At 44.3% G+C, this 17,612-nt stretch overlaps 1 protein-coding gene across 1 annotated transcript in view; it reads left to right on the forward strand.

Annotated features, from left to right (window-relative positions):
• The first annotated feature begins 8,540 nt into the window (after positions 1 to 8,540).
• Positions 8,541 to 17,612, forward strand: part of LOC138267742 (deoxyribodipyrimidine photo-lyase-like) — a 149,291-nt gene continuing 140,219 nt past the window's right edge. Inside the window, exon 1 of the mRNA XM_069216923.1 lies at positions 8,541 to 8,872. Within this exon, the coding sequence (XP_069073024.1) occupies positions 8,651 to 8,872 (222 nt within the window). The 5' untranslated portion in view covers positions 8,541 to 8,650. The remainder of the gene's footprint in view (positions 8,873 to 17,612) is intronic.

Consider the following 17,612-nt stretch of genomic DNA (forward strand, 5'->3'; position numbering starts at 1 on the left):
TTACAGATAAAGTTGCTGTCTACTTTAGACAACAATTAAACTGCCTTCTAGCCAATTAATGAAAAATAATGTGATGCTATATTGAATAATGTTTATAAAAGTAAACAAAAAAGGTGAACCAGGGTAAACATTCTGGTAATATTTGAGCACTAGAAAGTTTGTGATTGTGACGCGGCTGCCTTTTATGCAAGCAAAGGGGCTACACAGGCACAGGAAGAAACACAGATGTAACTATTGAGTCTATACAGGGAGTAATCAATGAAGTGTGGTGCTCCTTGTGAGCAGGAAGTAGGCGCTGGTGCACCAGCGACAGGGGAGTGACCATAGGAAGCAGAAGTATCAGTCACTTGCAATTAACTTTAGTTTAAAAAAAAATAGAAGCTTTCAAATTAACCTGCCAAGTGAGAATAGAAGAAAAATACTCCAAATCATGAATTGCTGTTCTGCTGTCAAAAATAAATGCATAAAGTTCAAAGATTCAAATTCCGTTTTCTGCCTAGAAATAAATACCGTTATATCGCTTGGCTGATATGATATTAAATTGTCTTGTTTCAAGGAGACACAGGTAACATTTATGTTATGTCTTGCCATGCCATTGTTACAGTATATATTATGCCTCATGACAGAGTTGTGTACTTTCTTATTTTATAGGAGTTCCCTAAATGCAAGTGTATTATTTTGTCAATCCCAGGACAAACCCCTTTATCTGCAGATTGCGTCTATCATAACGAGTGGTGGCTCACTCTACAAGGATCACACAAAGGTGAGAAATGGCTTTCTTGCTAGGTGTCATGTTGCAAATTTACATTATAACCACTGAAAACTGTTCAAGCCACATATGTGGTGTTTGTTTGCTGCAGAGATCTGATAAACTGGACAGGAATCCACACAATCTTTGAAGCATATCACTGAAATGTCTTGAGCGAAAAGTGGAAGCCTTTTCTGCAACTAAAAACACAGGAGTGTGTTTACCTGATATACTCATATATTTCAAATAACATCTGAGCATTTCAGGCTGGATTTCTTTCAGGTAGATAAGTCAATTTGCTCTGGTGGAACTAGCCAACTCATAATCCTGGCTAATCTCCTAGCCAAAGATTTTATGAAAAATGTATAGTTGTCTTTCAATAAAGAAGTGCGAATAAAGGACCTAAACTTAATTTAATCCTTAATTGGACTCCATAATTAGTTTTTGAAATATTCTTTATTCAGCTAGACTCTTATTGTTTTCAGTCTTTGTGAAAACAAGATAAATAAACATAAACCAAATGAGCATGGAGAAGTACGAATGCAGGGGAGTTAAAATGTTCACATATCTTTAAAAACTCCACAAAGATCTAGTCTATATCGGTAGATATTTTCTCCCTCCCTTTCCATCCTTAGACCCTCATTACATGGAGGCTGGTATAGGATGAGGGATTTATCACACCTGATAAATGCTGATACCCCATAGTGTGTTATTACCAACTGCCATAAATACCTAATAATCTGAGTTTTCCCTCCCCAAAATGGGGAATTTCGTGCACAATCGAGCGTTTATGTATGGGACTTTACACATTTTCCAAAAGTAAATTTGGGCAGGTGTGAGGTGTTGAAATTTGCCAGGGACAATTAGTTTGGGGTATGGTAATTGCTGTATTACTCGTAATTCCAATTTCTTTTCAAACTCCTTTTTGCAGAGGGATCAGTTTTCCCTCTTCCTCGTAATAAATACCAACGTTCTAAGTAGGTAATCTCCGGCTAGCTAGGTAGCTGGTAGGTTGCTTGAGGGAACACAGACAATTTGCAAGAAAAATGTACAATGGCAGAAAGGACATGTTTTCAAATCACTGATTCACAAGCATGTTGTGTATATTTGGATGTGTTCATTGCAACCATGGTAAATTCACCATCTGTTCTTGTGTATGATCATTTTAAAATGTGCACAATTGAATGCACAAATCCCACATCTACACAAAACGAGAGGGGCATATTGAAGGGGGGTGGGGGGGGGGCACGCAGATAAGAAGATGCAACTGTAATCTATCTTTATCAGTCTAAAAGGATTTAGATTTTCTTTCTGGTATTTACTATATTTAACACTATGCATGAGTCTGCTTGCTGGGGACTGAATGTTGATTGTATTGTTACTTTTACGCTAATTGCACATAATGTGACTAAATAAAGTAATTACATTTTATAAAACAAGAGAGCCAAGACTCAATTGAGTTCCACTTGAAAGTTACAATGCAGTGAAATAGATCTGCATCAGTTCATGTGCGTAGCACATTCTGTCAATATTCAGGGCTGCTTCTGGAAGCTCCTGAATAAATAAGCCATTCATTGCCACTTTTCATCTCACGAGAGTCCCTCAAGGAAAAAGGTTTAGAAATGTGTTGCAGTGAAAATACAGTGTGCTTAATCACCTCTGACGGGAGGCCCATAACATCCGCAGTTGTTTAGCTAACAAATAACAAGGCCATTCCAAACTGCTTCTAGCTCATTTCTAGCTTTCCATAATGATTTCACTCATTAGAATAGAGCGAACAATAGGAAAACATGTAATTAAACGGGAGAGTCATACAATTGTTAAGGTTCCGATGTAAAACTATCTAAGTCCCTCTGTCGATTACGATGTTGCTTTTGATAAAAACAAGATACACTAAAAGCACATTTCATTACGTCACATTTGGAGATAAATTTGGCCGTCTCTTCAGTCTATTTTAATCTTGAAATATAGTGCATAATATTTTTAGTAATATGACGCGCAGAGAGGGTCTTTGGGTCAGCCTCGTTCAGCCATTGCTCTATTGAAGTGTCCTTCACACTTTGGCTCAGCAGACTGGGTAGCATGCATAGAAGGTGATACTGGGTCATCTCCCTTCAGCTATTGGCTTGCGAACAAAGTCAGCCACATTCTGTGTGAGCCTACAGGACAGCCATTCAGTGCTTGGCTTGTATGGCAGTGCGAACATTTTGCATGCTTACTATCTCCTGTGAGATCTGGAAGGGCCAGACACTGACAGGCAAGGGGGAGGAGAGCAGTCATGGAAATAACAAAAAAGGAAGTGTGGCGAGAGGCGATTAAATCAGAATGCACTATAAGTATGCACGAACACTGCCAAAATCAAGATGATGGCACGTTTTTGATGCAGGAGCAGGGTGGCTCACGGCAGGCATATGCTTCAATCGGAGGCTCACAATGGCATCAAGATGGGGCATGTTTATAACGTAGGCGTTAGGTGAGCTGCGACTAAAGTATATGGCAAAAGACAATTGCAACGCTGGACGACATCAGCAGGGTACAGCTTACTGGTGCCTCTAGATTCAACCACAGCAGATGCAGAAACAAAACCACAATAGTGTTGGATGGCGTAACAGCAGGCAGGAACGTTGTAATGTTGACGGAGTTGGCACAGACAAATTTGAATTATAAAGACGCTTCTGGCAGTGGATAAAACCACAGCTGGGGACCCTGTAAGTCGTCGCCAAAATGATGATCAATCAGTGACAACTGTACGCTGGCTTAAGTATTTATTTCTAGCAAAGAGGTCCCCAGTAGCCAAGAACATGTATTCACAACAGGTGAGTGGCAGAAACTGAACATCTACCAATTCAAATGCTAACAATAACTGAATATAACAGAATGCTGTCTGAGTAGCGTAAAGCAAAACAAAGGCAGAAAACACCTTGAACTACCAATCACCAATATATAAGCAAACATGTGACAACAGTGGCTAACTGAAACCTATAATACAATGTTCAAACATTTTAAGCAAACATCACAAACGATGTTTGAGTTCAGACTCGGGCAGCTCCTCCCACCTTATTCTTCTCGTCTTGTCTGCAGTTTTTGATACAGTAAATGACTGTAGGCTTCTAGACACACTAAAAAATGGATGGGCATTGACTGCATGTTCATAAAAAGTATTGAATCCTTGCTTGTAGTTCTATTAAGAAAGGCAGGGATCCTCCACCATCAGGATGCAGATGACACCTAGCTCTACTCAAAGGTCTGATCCACAAATGACATCTTTAATATTGCCAGCACCTTAAACTGTATTCAATACTGGATGACCTCACAACCTAAAACTGAACCCTTCCTAAACCGTATTCCTCCTGATTTCCTCCTAGAATTCACCAACGTCACTACATCCTGGATGGATTCAGTCAACATCCTAAACAGCAAACCCATATTCATGGACAGTGACAAATCTCTGGAGGTCACTCTTTAAAGAAGTCTTAACCTTCAAACCCAATCAGCATCATGTCCAGGAATGAGCAATAGCAGCTACGTCTTCTTTGGAGAATCTGTTGCTACACTTTAGTGAAAGATCTGAAATCTCTTGCTCAATCACTGGTTATCTCCAGAACCAACTATTGTATTGTATTGTATTGTATTGTATTGTATTGTAATCGTATTTATATAGCGCTTACTACCCCTGACGAGGCGTCAAAGCGCTTTTCGATGAGTAGCACGCTACTCCGGAACCCAACAAGAATTAGTGATGGATTAGTATAGTTTAATAATGAGTACAGTTTTAGTATTATTATGAGTTAATTTGAGCCGCGGCTATGAGAGTTTGTTAGTTAGATTGACTGGAGTAATGGAGGGGTGGAGGAGGAAAGAAATCCAGAAGTGTTAATTGGGAGTATATCCTTCATTTACTCAACCCAAAGGCTTGGGATGAATAAAGGGGGGCGGAGGGGGAAGAGTATGTGGAAGGGTTAGGGAGAGCATAGTAGCAGGGTGAGATGAATGCAGGAGAATTTAGTAGGGTTGTGTGGGAGGTCACAGAGGTAGAGTGAGGTTTGGTGAGTTAGATGTGGAGGTGGAGGGAAGAGCTTAGGCAGAGATATTTAGGAGATGAAAGTGGTAGAAGGGATTTGGGATGAGTCAGAGTGAGAATGGAGGATAGTTTGATAGAGATATGACATAAGTGTGATGAGTAGACAAGTGTGATAAGATGAGAGCAGGAATTCATAGATATCTAGTATAACAACCCAAAAAAACCAGGAGCCATGCAATGGTCCACGAACATGCCAAGCACAGAAACAACATATACACATACATACACATATAAATATATATATATATACACACACACACACACATGAATACACACACATATGCACATACAATACATAATTAGAATGATGGGTAAAAAATACTTAGTCAGACAGGTTTAAAGAATGTGTGTGTATTTTATTGTTATGACAGTAGCAATACATATTTTCCAAAGAAACTATAAATAAATAGAAATATACATATAATCTGAAAACATATTTATCCACATAGGCATATGCAGTTCATAGTTGTTTGAAAAAGGTGGTTATGAAGGAAAGAGCCAACTCTTGAGTAGTTTTCTGAAGACAAGAAAGTTATCTGTGGCTCTTATAGTTGGGGGTAATGAATTCCATATTTTGGCTGCTTGGACGGAGAAGGATGTACCACCTATAGTCTTTTTCTTGTATGGTGGTGTTCTAAGGCGGGGTGCCAGTCTTGAGCGGAGGGTTCTTTGTTGGATGTATTTGGTAATTTTCTTTCTGATGAAAGCGGTCCTGTTCCATGTATAGCTTTGTGGGTGATACAAAGCAGCTTGAAAGTGCATCTTCTGGCAACGGGTAACCAGTGTAGTGCTCTCAAGGCAGGGGAGATGTGGGCTTGCGGCTTTATATGTAGTAGTAGCCAGGCTGCGGAATTCTGGATACGTTGTAGTTTTTTCATAACAGATAGAGATGATCCATGGTAGAGGCTATTGGCATAATCCAGTTTGGATAGTACAAGCGAGATAGTAGCTTGCACCTTGTGTGGAAATCCGAGGTGGGGGAAGATGCGTCGTAAAGTCTTTAAGGTGATGAAGCTTGTGCGTGCTAATTTGTCTACTTGGGCATTCATAGGTAACTTGGAGTCCATGGTGATTCCTAGGTTTTTAACTTCCTTGGATAATTGAGGAGGTGGTCCGAGATCGTCAGGCCAGACGCACAGAGGGTCATAATTTTTCCAGTCATCACATATGAGTATTTCTGTTTTGGAGGTATTTAGTTTGAGATGGCTCCAGGTCATCCACTTATCAACGGCTCTGAGGCAACTAAAGATTTGGGAGTTTTCAATGTTTTGGGGGTCTTCTAATTTAAGTAGTATTTGTGTGTCATCTGCATAGTTGTAGCATGTGAGATGGAAATCATTGTTCAGTTCTGGTAAAGATATCATGTAGATGTTGAAAAGCAAAGGTGAGATGATTGACCCTTGGGGGACCCCTGCTTTTGTGAGGTAGGGTTCAGACGAGAAGGGGGGCGAGTGGATGATATTCGCTCTTTTTTGGAGGTAGGATGTAATCCAGTCGAGAGCAATCCCTTGTATGCCGGCTTCGGGGAGTCATTGAGTTAGGGTGTCATGGTCAACCGTATCAAAGGCAGTTGAGAGGTCCAAGAGAAGTAGTGCAGCAACTCCATTTCGGTCGACTGTGTTTTTAAGATCGTCCCAGATTGCCATGAGTGCTGATTCAGTGCTTCTTCCTGGGTGGAATCCAGTTTGGAAGTCTGAAAGTATAGAATTGTCTTCAATGAATTGTGACATCTGGGCGAATGCTGCTCTTTCTATCAATTTGCCCAGGAACGGTCCACTTGTGATTGGTCTGTAGTTGTTGGGGTCTTGTGGGTCTAGGTTTTTTTTTTTTTATAATGGTCGTATGTATGCCTTTTTCAGGTCTGCAGCAAAAGTTCCTGAAGTTAAAGAGTTGTTGATGATTCTTCTTACAGGTGTGGCAGCAGAAGTAGATAGCAGGATGTTCTTGAAGATTTGTGGTGGGCAAGGGTCAGAAGGGCAACCAGAAGGTCTGCTTGATTTGACCAAATCCATTAATTCATCCTGGGATATTTGTTTGAAGGACTGTAGAGGTTGGGTTGGTTTATTCTTAAAGGGTATTTTAGTAAAGGGGTTGGTGCTGATGGTTTTCTTCTGTTTTAAATAGGAGTCCAATGTGTCTGCCTTGGTTGTGTAGTGAGTTGCCAATTTGTTTGTGAAATCTTGAGTGGTGGGATGACTTCCTTCCATGCATGTAGGTTTTCGAAATTCTTTGAGAATTTTATAAAATTCCTTGGTTGTAGATTGAGCATTTTGAATTCTGTCTGAGTATTATCTTTTTTTAGCTTTTTTGATTGATGATTTGTATATCCTGTTAAGTTTATGTAGCTGCAGTTTGTCTTGACTGTTGTTTGTTTTGAGCCAGGTCCGCTGCAACTTTCTGATTTGTTGCTTTATCTTTTTAAGTTCTGTGTTTGTCCAAGGTGTTGGTTTTCTTTTGTCGTGTTTAGTTTTTCTGAGTGGTATTAGGACATCAAAAGCTTCCTGTAGCCACTCATAAAGTTTTGGTAAAGAAATAATTGTATCTAGATCTGTGTTTGCTGTTAGTTGTGTTTCTAAGTGATCCAAATTGAGTTTGCTCCATGGTTGATAGGTGTATGTATGTAGGTATTGTAACTCTCATTTGACAGGTCTTCCCAAGACCCACCTCACCCCTCTAAAATGAGTTCTACATTCAGCTGCATGCTTTGTCTATTGGGCAAAAAGGAAACAACCATATCTCGCCAATGCTTGTCACTCTTCGCCGGCTCCCCATTGAAGGCAGGGTGTTGTCTAAGACTGCCTGTATCACCCACAAGGCCTTGCATACATCCACTCCTTGCTACCTAGTGAACAAACTAAAGCTTTCGGAGACTCCAGGCCATCACAGTGCTGAGGCTATGATTTAGAGCCTCCGACCTTCACAAAGGGGCGACTCATGGCACAATCTTTCTCAGGTAGTGCCACTGGATTATGGAACTCCTTGCCCCTTATACTGTGCACCACCACCGTATTGCCAATCTTGAAAACAGAGCTGAAAGCCCTTGTACACAGACACTTTGGCCGATTGCCCCCTTAGCCAACCTCCCTAAAGATAATTTACTCTCCCCAAGACTGACACTACCGGCACTACTACTACACCACCTACTCAATTTAGAATCTGTAAATCTGTGCCTTTGTAACCACTGAAACGAGCAAATAACCAGATGACCAGATGCTTTGTGCTTCTTGTAATGATTGTAACTAGCAACGGTTTGTAACTTTGTTTCTCTTGGTTGACAGATATCGATTGGTTTTGCCCTATATGGGCCACGGACGCCCACCCCCCCCCCTCCACTACAACTCAACGGCCTGGGGGCCTTATGAAAGGGCGCCCCGCGCCCTGCAGGGGCAGGTGTTGCGCCCCTAATGTAATGAAATATTTTTTATTGGGGATGTTCACACTATATAAAAATGCATAAATAAATACATGAATAAACAAACAAACAGTAAGCGTTCTCTCATCTTCCCTAACTCAGTTCCTCGTGCCGAACTACTAAGCTCCGCGTGGTGGTAGGAGGAGGCAGTGCCGAGGTAGGTGGAGATAAGATGCACACATCCAATCGGGAAACAGAGGGAGGAGTCCAAAGGAGACCCACAACGAATCCATGTGATCCCGGTGTACCGTTTGTGTACAACGCTGTTGTTTGCGCAGGCGCACTAACGCATGGCTGGACTGGTTTTGCATGTTATACAACCCGTCTCTTGTCTGCTTATGTAAGAGCTGTCTTACAATGATCATTGCAGCTTTTGGAGAATGAATAGACTCAGACTGGTTAATTCGCCATGGCACTGAACCCGTCTGTATGCGCAGAAGTGCAGGAGCTGAGGGCAGCCTTGGAGCGGGGCAGTACTCCGCCGGATGAGTTCTTCTGTTTGACCCTGTCCCTGCTGGGCCATGAGCAGACCGAAGCAGAGTTCCCCCACCTGGTGCGGAGTTATAAGTGGAACCGCCCCCAGCTGCACTCCGAGCTGCAGGAGATCTATTCGGGCTACTTCGAGAAGCAGGCAAGTAGATGTCAACACTTCTGTGCTCCGATGCACTTTTAGCGAATTGTGTGTAACATGCCTGTGATAAGTCGTATCTCCCTGTGCGCACGAAGCTTTTATCGTTTCAAGGTCGAGAAAACGAGTACTGTTCTTAAGACCTGTTTTTTTTTTATTTACAAAAATAAATACGGCATATTCTGCTTCGTGGATATCTATATAGAAAAGGCCTTGTTATTATTTCCCGTCAGCACTGTATTACTAGAATGACCAGGTTTTGAAAACAAAAACTGGAATACAGTTCTGCATATATTAATGAATTGCTGACGTAGAAAGCAGACACCGAAGCACTAAGGATTATAAAGGGGGGGTTGGCCAAGCTGGCGTTAATGGCGGACGCGAGCTGAGGAAGTTCCGCGTCTCGCCCAACTTATCCGACGCCACACGGGGGTTCGGCAGACAAGTTGGGCAGACTTCTGGCCTGGCTGGTTAGAGGTGATCGCGACCATGGCCCGATTATGGAGATCCGCTCTGAAGATGGTGGTCTGTTGCATACGCCTGGGCAAATACATTCTGCGTTTACGCAGCATTACTAGGCGCTGTATGCCTCGAGGGCGCTTTCCCCTGAACGGTCTTGTAATGAGTTTCTCATTAGTGTGGAACTCCCATGTCTGATGGCGGACCAGGGGAGGGCACTGGAGGAGCCTCTTGATCTCGTTGAGATACAGGCCAGTATTCACAAACTAGCGTATGGCAAAACGCCAGACCCGGATGGTCTGCCGGCTGACTTTTACAAGGCATTTACTTCAATTCTTGCACCCAAGCTACTCCATGTTTATGAGGAGGTAGTACGGAGAGGATGCTTGACGACATCTCAGAGGCAGGCGCTGCTTTTGTCCCTTCCCAAGCCTGGTAAGGACCTGGTAGAGTTGGGCTCGTACCGACAGCTAGCAATGCTCAATACGGACTATAAAATACTGGTCAAAACGCTAGCAATATGTCTTGCGCCTATACCGCCGGGGCTGGTACACCCGGATCAAAATGGGTTTGTGCCGGTGAGGGACACGTCGCACAACATCAGGCAGCTGTTTCGCGTCATGCACTAGGCGAGACAGGACTGGCCACGGGTGGGAGGTCTTGTCCTTGACCTGGAGAAGGTCTTTGATTCCCTAGAGTGGCCCTATCTTTTTAGGGTCTTGCGGCGGTTTGGCATTGGGCCCCACTTCACTCAGATGGTTAAGTTGCTGTACACTAATCCTCAGGTCTGGATTAAGCTGGGGGGCATTGTATCAGAGTCAATGTGTGCAGAGGTACGAGGCAAGGTTGCCCCCTTTCCCTGCTGATGTTTTCCCTTGCCATGGAGCCACTGGCGGCGGTTTTGTGCAACAAGGGGACTGGGTGGGGTATTACCCTGGGGGACGGCCTGCACGTGGCATCGCTGTACGCTGATGACCTTTTGTTGTATTTTAGGGATATTACGCGAATCCCCTCAGAGGTTGGGACCCTGTTGCAACGATTAGCTTTGTTATCTGGCCTCAAGGTCAATTGGTCCAAATCATGCCTTTTCCCTTTTGACTCTACACTTTCGAACCCAGAGCTTTGTCTTGCTGGGAGTATTGTACCATGGCAGCCACATGCATTCAGGTACCTAGGCATCCGGATTTATCACCGGGAGGGAGACCTAGTTGATGGAAATCTTAAGATAGCGGTGTCTTCGATCAAATCCTAGATGGCTTTTTGGCAGCCGCTGCCGCTGTCGGTGGCAGGTAGGATAGCGCTTCTAAAAATGATAGTCTTACTGTGCCAGTTATATTACTTTTCTAACCTCCCGCACTATATCCCCCCCAGCTTATTCAGGAGTCTGGAGTCTACGTTGAGGGAATTCATTTGAAATGGGGGTCGCTGCAGAGTCGCGCTGAAAAAACTGTATTTGCCGCTGGAGAGAGGTGGCCTGACGGTTCCTAATCTGGAGCACTACTATCTGGCCTATCAGCTCCAGTGGGTGTCCAAGTGGCTGGTGGGTCTTCATCTCACAGACACGGCGACCACGGAAGGCCCTTGGTCTCTCATGCAAGTGTCGCACTTATTTCACCCACTCACACGCGTGGCATTGCCGGGAAATATTCCTTAAGGTGGCTTACAGCTGTTATCATAGGTCCCTGCGCCTCACCGGGGGGGGTGGTTCCATTTACTACAGCCTTGGCGTTGTTGGGTACTCCTCGTGGCCCTAAGATTACGTCGGGTCCCGAGCTGCGTGCGTGCCATGCGGCGGAGTTATATACACTGGGTGACCTCTATGATGATAGTAAGCTAATACTGGTTCTGGAGTCGGGACTGCCTACAGGACAGGTTCTGTTATATAACTCATTGTTGAGGTCTTTAACATCCAGGTGGGGTGACGTGTCAGTAGCCCCTCCCACGCATTTGCTGATACAGTACATACAGGTGATGGGGCAGGGGCGGCGCCTGATTAGATGGTTTACTGACGCGTAGCGCATACACACAGCCCTAGAATGCGATGCGCTGCGTGCGGCCTGGGACAGGGATGCGACCACCTCAGTCACAGATGCGCAGTGGAAATCAGCTCTCTCTGGCGACATTAATGTACCCCGCAACTCTAGATTTCACTTGATCCAATTCTATATCATTCACAGGGCCTACCTCACTCCAGCCCGAGTGAACCGCTATTTTGCTCGTCAAGATGCAGCCTGCCCCCATTGTTCTTATATAGATGCAGACATGATACACATGCTGTGGTCCTGCCCATCCTTGCATTGCTTCTGGAGGGCAGTGGTAGGCCGCCTATTGGAGTGCACGTCGCGTCCAGTTCCATTCACCTGGGAGGCCTATGTGCGGGGCCTTTTTCCCAGGGGCGAGCGGCATAGAGCTGCGGCGCGATTTCTGGATCTGGGCCAAATAACGGCTAAGCGGCTGATAGCCCACAGGTGGAAGTCAGCTGACCCACCAGCTGAGCAGGCCTGGAAATATTCATTCGAGGTGTGGGCAAATGCAGAGGGAGTGGCGTTGAAAAGAGAAGACGTGCTGGGGCTACGCAAGTATCCGTTGTCGGACAGCTGGAAAGAGATGTTGTCATGTCTGCGGAGTATGGGTCGAGGCCCTGATGCGGAGGAATCAGTTTAACTGCTGGGGTGGATGTGCACATGCACTCGTCGCAGGAACATGAAGGGGGGGTGTTGGTGTCTGGGTGGCCGGTCCGGTCTCTTTTTTTGGGATGGGGCTGGATGTTATCAGGGCAGCAGGTGTTTGTGGCTTGCATGTACTCCTGTCCTTTACTGGTGCGAATGGATAATGTAGGGAGGATCCCGCACCTACGGCGGCGCGCTTTAATTGCAATCTATTGACTGTATAAATAGTACTCCAGCAGTTGTTCATGTTTTTATTGTTATCTGTGATTTGCTTAAGCTATATACCTGCCAGCAACAAATTGTATGAACAAGCTGATCCTCAGGAATGGTTTGCAGAGATGTGGAGTTATTTGTTGTCCTTCTAATTGAGTGCAGGCTTCAAGACTCTAATATATGAATCCTCTTTTTGGACTTGGTATTCCGTTAATCCTGCGCTATGTGAGCTCGGGCAAACTATGGTTAAATACTCTAACTGGAGGTCTGGTTTGACGCCTACCTTCTTCTGATGTGCGTATTCAATCAATTTGTAATTGCACAAATTTGTTATCCTAATGTTGATGTAAGTCAAAATGTTACAGTATGCTGAAAATAATAATAAACAGATTTTTGAAAAAAAGGATAATAAAATTCAACCTTTTATACAGTATCATTAGTGCTTTTATTGAGATGGCAGAGGGGCTGTACAGTGGACGTGGCCAAAGATGTAACAAACAATCCTGTCCATGAACCGTGGCCTAAAACATGTAAACTTAAGTCCCCTGCTTCACAAAGCATGCTCCCTGATCGTTATTTCGGTGCCTCTGCATTTTCTGTTACTGCATCCAGACATGCCACACAACAACCAGCATATATACCTAAATCACACCTAACTATTGGCTTTGTCAACACTAGTTCTCTCTATCAGCTAAATATATACCAGTGGTTTTGTTACAAATAATTCGAAAAGAAAATGTTTAAATTCTAACAGTATGAGACAGTAAACTAAACATTACTAGTGTTTGTGGAAGGGGTAGTGACCTTCGGAGTGTCTCAGACACTCCTGTTCTCCCCTTCACAACCCTTTGTGATGCAGACTCTCTCTGTTAAACAGCCATGCCCTTTGTCTCCCACATTTTGCTAAATCCTCCATCTGCATATCTCACACTTTCCCCACAGATACTTCTGGCGCACATGCAACTTTACATTGACTTCAGCATCAGCTCTTTCAATCATGCAACTTTTATAAACATCTACCTGCTTTGTGATCTTTGGGATGAGAACATCACTGTGGGACTTCACCTGGTGGCCATCAAAGCTAGGACCAACACTCACCCCCACCACTTATGCCAAAAACCTCAGGATAATCATCAACAGCAAACTCGACAGGACCACACAAGTCAGTGCCATCACCTCCTCATTCTTTCATACCCTGAAGATGCTGAGGAAGATTTTCAAGTGGCTTCCAATCAGCACACAGTAACAGTCATGCACAACCTGGTCACAAGCATGCTGGACTACAGTAACCGCCTCTGTGCTCTGATCAACAAAAAAACTCACCAGAAGGCTGCAGCCCATTTAGAACTTGGCAGCCAGAATCACTTTCAGCCTCTCACACCTCACTCACACCACACCTGAAGGAGATCCACTGGCTCCCTATTCACAATAAAACACAATTCAAACTGCTCACCCATACTTTCAAGGCACTACATAACACTGGCTCCAGACACCTCAGCTCATCCAAACTCCTGCTTGCATAAATCCCACGCATATGGAAAAACAGATATGGTGTCAAGCCTTCTCCTACATTGTTCCTAAAGTTTGGAATGACCTGCAGCTACACATAAGAGCCTCCTCCTCCTCACTTTTTTAATTCTACAAGACGCTGAAGATGTGACTATTCGAGTATCCCCACTAGGACTTAGATGTTGCTAGACTCCCACCTGATCAGTGCCAGTATACAATCCCTGGTGATAGTGTGCTCTACAGATCTATATAACATAACATTCGGAACTCACCTGGACACCCGGAGGAGGCTAATTTTAAACTATGCACCATACACGAGTCATGGGTTGCATGAAAGAACTATAGCACTACAACAACTTGGAAAAAAACAAATAGGGCCTGATTACAACTTTGGAGGACGGTGTTAAACCGTCCCAAAAGTGACGGATATACCACCTACCGTATTACGAGTTCCATAGGATATAATGGACTCGTAATACGGTAGGTGGTATATCCGCCACTTTTGGGACGGTTTAACACCGTCCTCCAAAGTTGTAATCAGGCCCATAGTGTTTTGGAATGCAAGTTGAAGTAAAATGTGAACAGGAATTACTGCGCTAATACAGACTTCTTCAAAGATTTTAGAAACTGATAGCTGTTTTTCCCAGTAAAGTTAAGAACCTGAAAATTAAGTCCATTTCAAAGTTGTTTTTTAATTGCTGCCAGGCTTGAGACCCGGCAGGGCCCATTCCACCTAAAATCCTTAGTATCATTTTTATTAAATTTGGATTTTCTGAAAGATGCTGACTAATCCTAGACTCAAACTCATGAAAACTTCCCTCCCTCCTCGTTCAGTTCATCTTCTCTGAAAACTGGGATGTTGGGAAAGAAATGTGCTCTGCATGGTTGAAGACATACACCCCTGCCTGAGTGCCCAACTGTACTGTTGTCTCAATCCCTAATGCTGATAGGAGAACACAGATTATTTGTGTGCGCCTTGATGTAGGCCTGTATCACAGATTGCGGTCTTGTTCGACCTGGACAGGCACCCAAAGTGCTACCCTCGTAGTGGTGAACAGCTACCGCCTTTACCAGGAGTTAAGCAGCACAAGCCTGGTGGTGGCAGCATACTGTGTAGTGATCAGTAGTAGTGAACAGGAACATTTTACCCTGTGTCACTGAAGCGAGGCCTACAGGCTCACTCACCTTTTTAAAAGTTCAGTGGCTGTGTGTTTAACTCAGTTCTTTACCTACATCAGGTAGATGTGGTCTGCTGCACAGCGCAGCAGTAGTGACTCTGCACTGGTTGTATATGTGCCTGGGAAAGGTACAGTACATGCATAGGGCAGTACTCTGCAGAAAATGTGTGTGGTTAATGTATGTACTGAGTGTATGTATGCCTGTAGGGAACAGATGACACAAGAGATGCAGTACATGCACAGTGAGCATTTGTTGGGTGTGTTTTGCCCGCGTGAAGTACAATACATGAATGGTGAAGTGTTGTGCAGCATGCACGTGGTAAGTGTATGTGCTGGCAGTGTGTGTAAATAGCACACCTTGGTTAAATATAGAAAAGCTTCAGTGCTGAACAGGACTCACAGAGACTGAGCACGTGTGTTGAATGCTTGTCCTAGTGTCTATTTTGGAAAGCCCAGGCCTGCTTGTGAAGATATGAGAAGGAGAGGAATACTCCCCCAGACAGATTTGTGTATTGCTGTACTCCTGTGAGCTAGGTGGGACACATACTGGAGGGAAAAAGGAAGAGACTGCCTTTATATTTCAAAAGACTCCTCTTTGAATCAGTGATGGATCAGAAGGTAAGGGCCTCAACATTACTCAGGAAGGGAGATGAGGCTGATCGTAAAGAGTATCGCTGGGGGTTAACCTTTTGATGCACATATGACTGTGGGTGACTTCCAGGTGTGAGCTCCCATGAATTGAGTTGTGGGAAAATCAGCTTTGGAGTCTTGCCTGCTGTGACAGTCTTTCATGAGGAAAGAAGAAAAGGAGAAGTGTCCACTTCAAAAGAAGCAGAATCCCAACATAAACTTAAAAGGCTCAGACCCTAAAATTACACTTTGCTGCCTGGAAATGAACTACAAGAAGGGAAGGTTGAGAACCCAAAATCTGTCATCTGCCAAGCAGCCAGATGAGCAGTTTGAGAAGGGGAAGCTCTGCAATATTTCTGCCTGTGACCAGGACTGTGGGACAAGGCCTGCTAGTCTCCCAGCTGGGGGAGGCGACATCGCCTAGAACAACAATATCACCTACCCTGGAGCCTGAAGCACCAGTGCTTGCCTGCTTGCCAAGACCATTGTGCCCTGTGAGGAAGAGAAGAGTGTTGGAAGGTGTGAGGTCCAATGAGGAGCCTGCAAGAGGATTCTCTGAATGAAGTGTGAGCCTGTGCACTGATCGAGTCATTGCCTGTGTTTCATGTTGGCTTTGCGACTGCCCCCCCCCAATGCCAGAAGAGGACCGTTGGAGATTGAGCTGACAGTGAAGTGCTGTGCAAGAATGGGCAAAACCTGTACCACTGTGCTGCAGTGACCCCATATACCAGTGGTGGCCACCGGTAAAGTTATCTCTGCTTAATTGCTGAGACCTGCGAGTGTCTCGACATGGACATCTATACCAAGAAAGTTGGTGCCCGTGTTGTCAATGTAACACAGCAACCCTGTAGGCCAGGAGTGCCTGCTAGTACCAACCTTGGAAAGTGTTCGGGTTGTTACCAGAAGGAGAGACTGAAGCGACAGAATGCCTCAGGGCTGCCGAAGATGGATGACGTCAAACCCTCGCGGGGCTGCTTCCAGCAGCAAAGAAAGGACTCCCTGCCCCTCCGGGTAAAGTCTACACAGACACTTTTGACTAAAATCCTGAAGAGTCAAAGGGGAGCTTTTGAGTACAGCCTATTAGTGTGCATTATCTGGATGCAACCACCAGTGAATGGGGAATAACCCTGAACAGGAAACACAAGAGTGGGAGAGGGATTTGCCAGACAACTAAGAGCTGTGACCTTAAGTGGGATTGTGTTGTTGTTTCTGAATGTTGTATACCTTTTTATGTGTAGAGTTAGAAATACAATACTTCTTTCTTTGTATAAAAACAAGTATTTGACTATACATTGATTTATTGATTGTACTGTGTGACCTTTGATGTGTGAGACATGTTCGCTGAATTATAGCTACAATCAAGTCAAGTCCCCAGTTGCTCAGGATCCATAGTAGGTCGGATCATGGGACATCAGGAGTAAAATGCCTCAGATATCACCGTAGGGCCAAGTTGCCCCTGCATGCCAGTGACCCTCTGAAAGGGGTTCTGATAAGGGGCATGCACTAAATTTACCGAAAGTTGCTGGACCAATGATGAAAAACCAGGAATGGTCCAGGAAATCCAGGGTGCCTGTTCACCTTACATATTCCAGCTCTTTTTGACACTTTAGAAAATAGCGTTGGAATCATCTTGACAATAGCAAATTAGGGGCTGGACACACGAAGGAGGGTATTAGCAGTCAACGACCGTCTGCCTGTACATATGCAGGATTTTCACAAACTCCACTTGCAAGGAAATTGACAAAGTAATAATGTGATGCAACAGCTTTCCTGACTTGATAAACATGCCCACAAACTGAAGGCATTTTAAATAAGCTAAGGCACCTCCTGCGAAGAGCCATGTCTATGTAGCAGGTGGCAGGGTATGTCACTGTAAAGGTTGGTTAGGTGATAAGTGTACTTGTCGGACACATACTTGCAATTTCTGGGAACAATGTACATAGCGCTTGAAAGCACACATGGACCAGATTAGTATTAGGGTACTCTACAATGAATATGGCTAACCCTCTCTAGGTTACACAAACTTCGGTGAAAGATTAACATTTGACAGACATGCAGAGAATGTAGTTGTAAGAACTGTTTTTT

This window comes from Pleurodeles waltl, chromosome 12 (genome assembly GCF_031143425.1).
Source record: "Pleurodeles waltl isolate 20211129_DDA chromosome 12, aPleWal1.hap1.20221129, whole genome shotgun sequence".
Classification (NCBI taxonomy): domain Eukaryota; kingdom Metazoa; phylum Chordata; class Amphibia; order Caudata; family Salamandridae; genus Pleurodeles; species Pleurodeles waltl.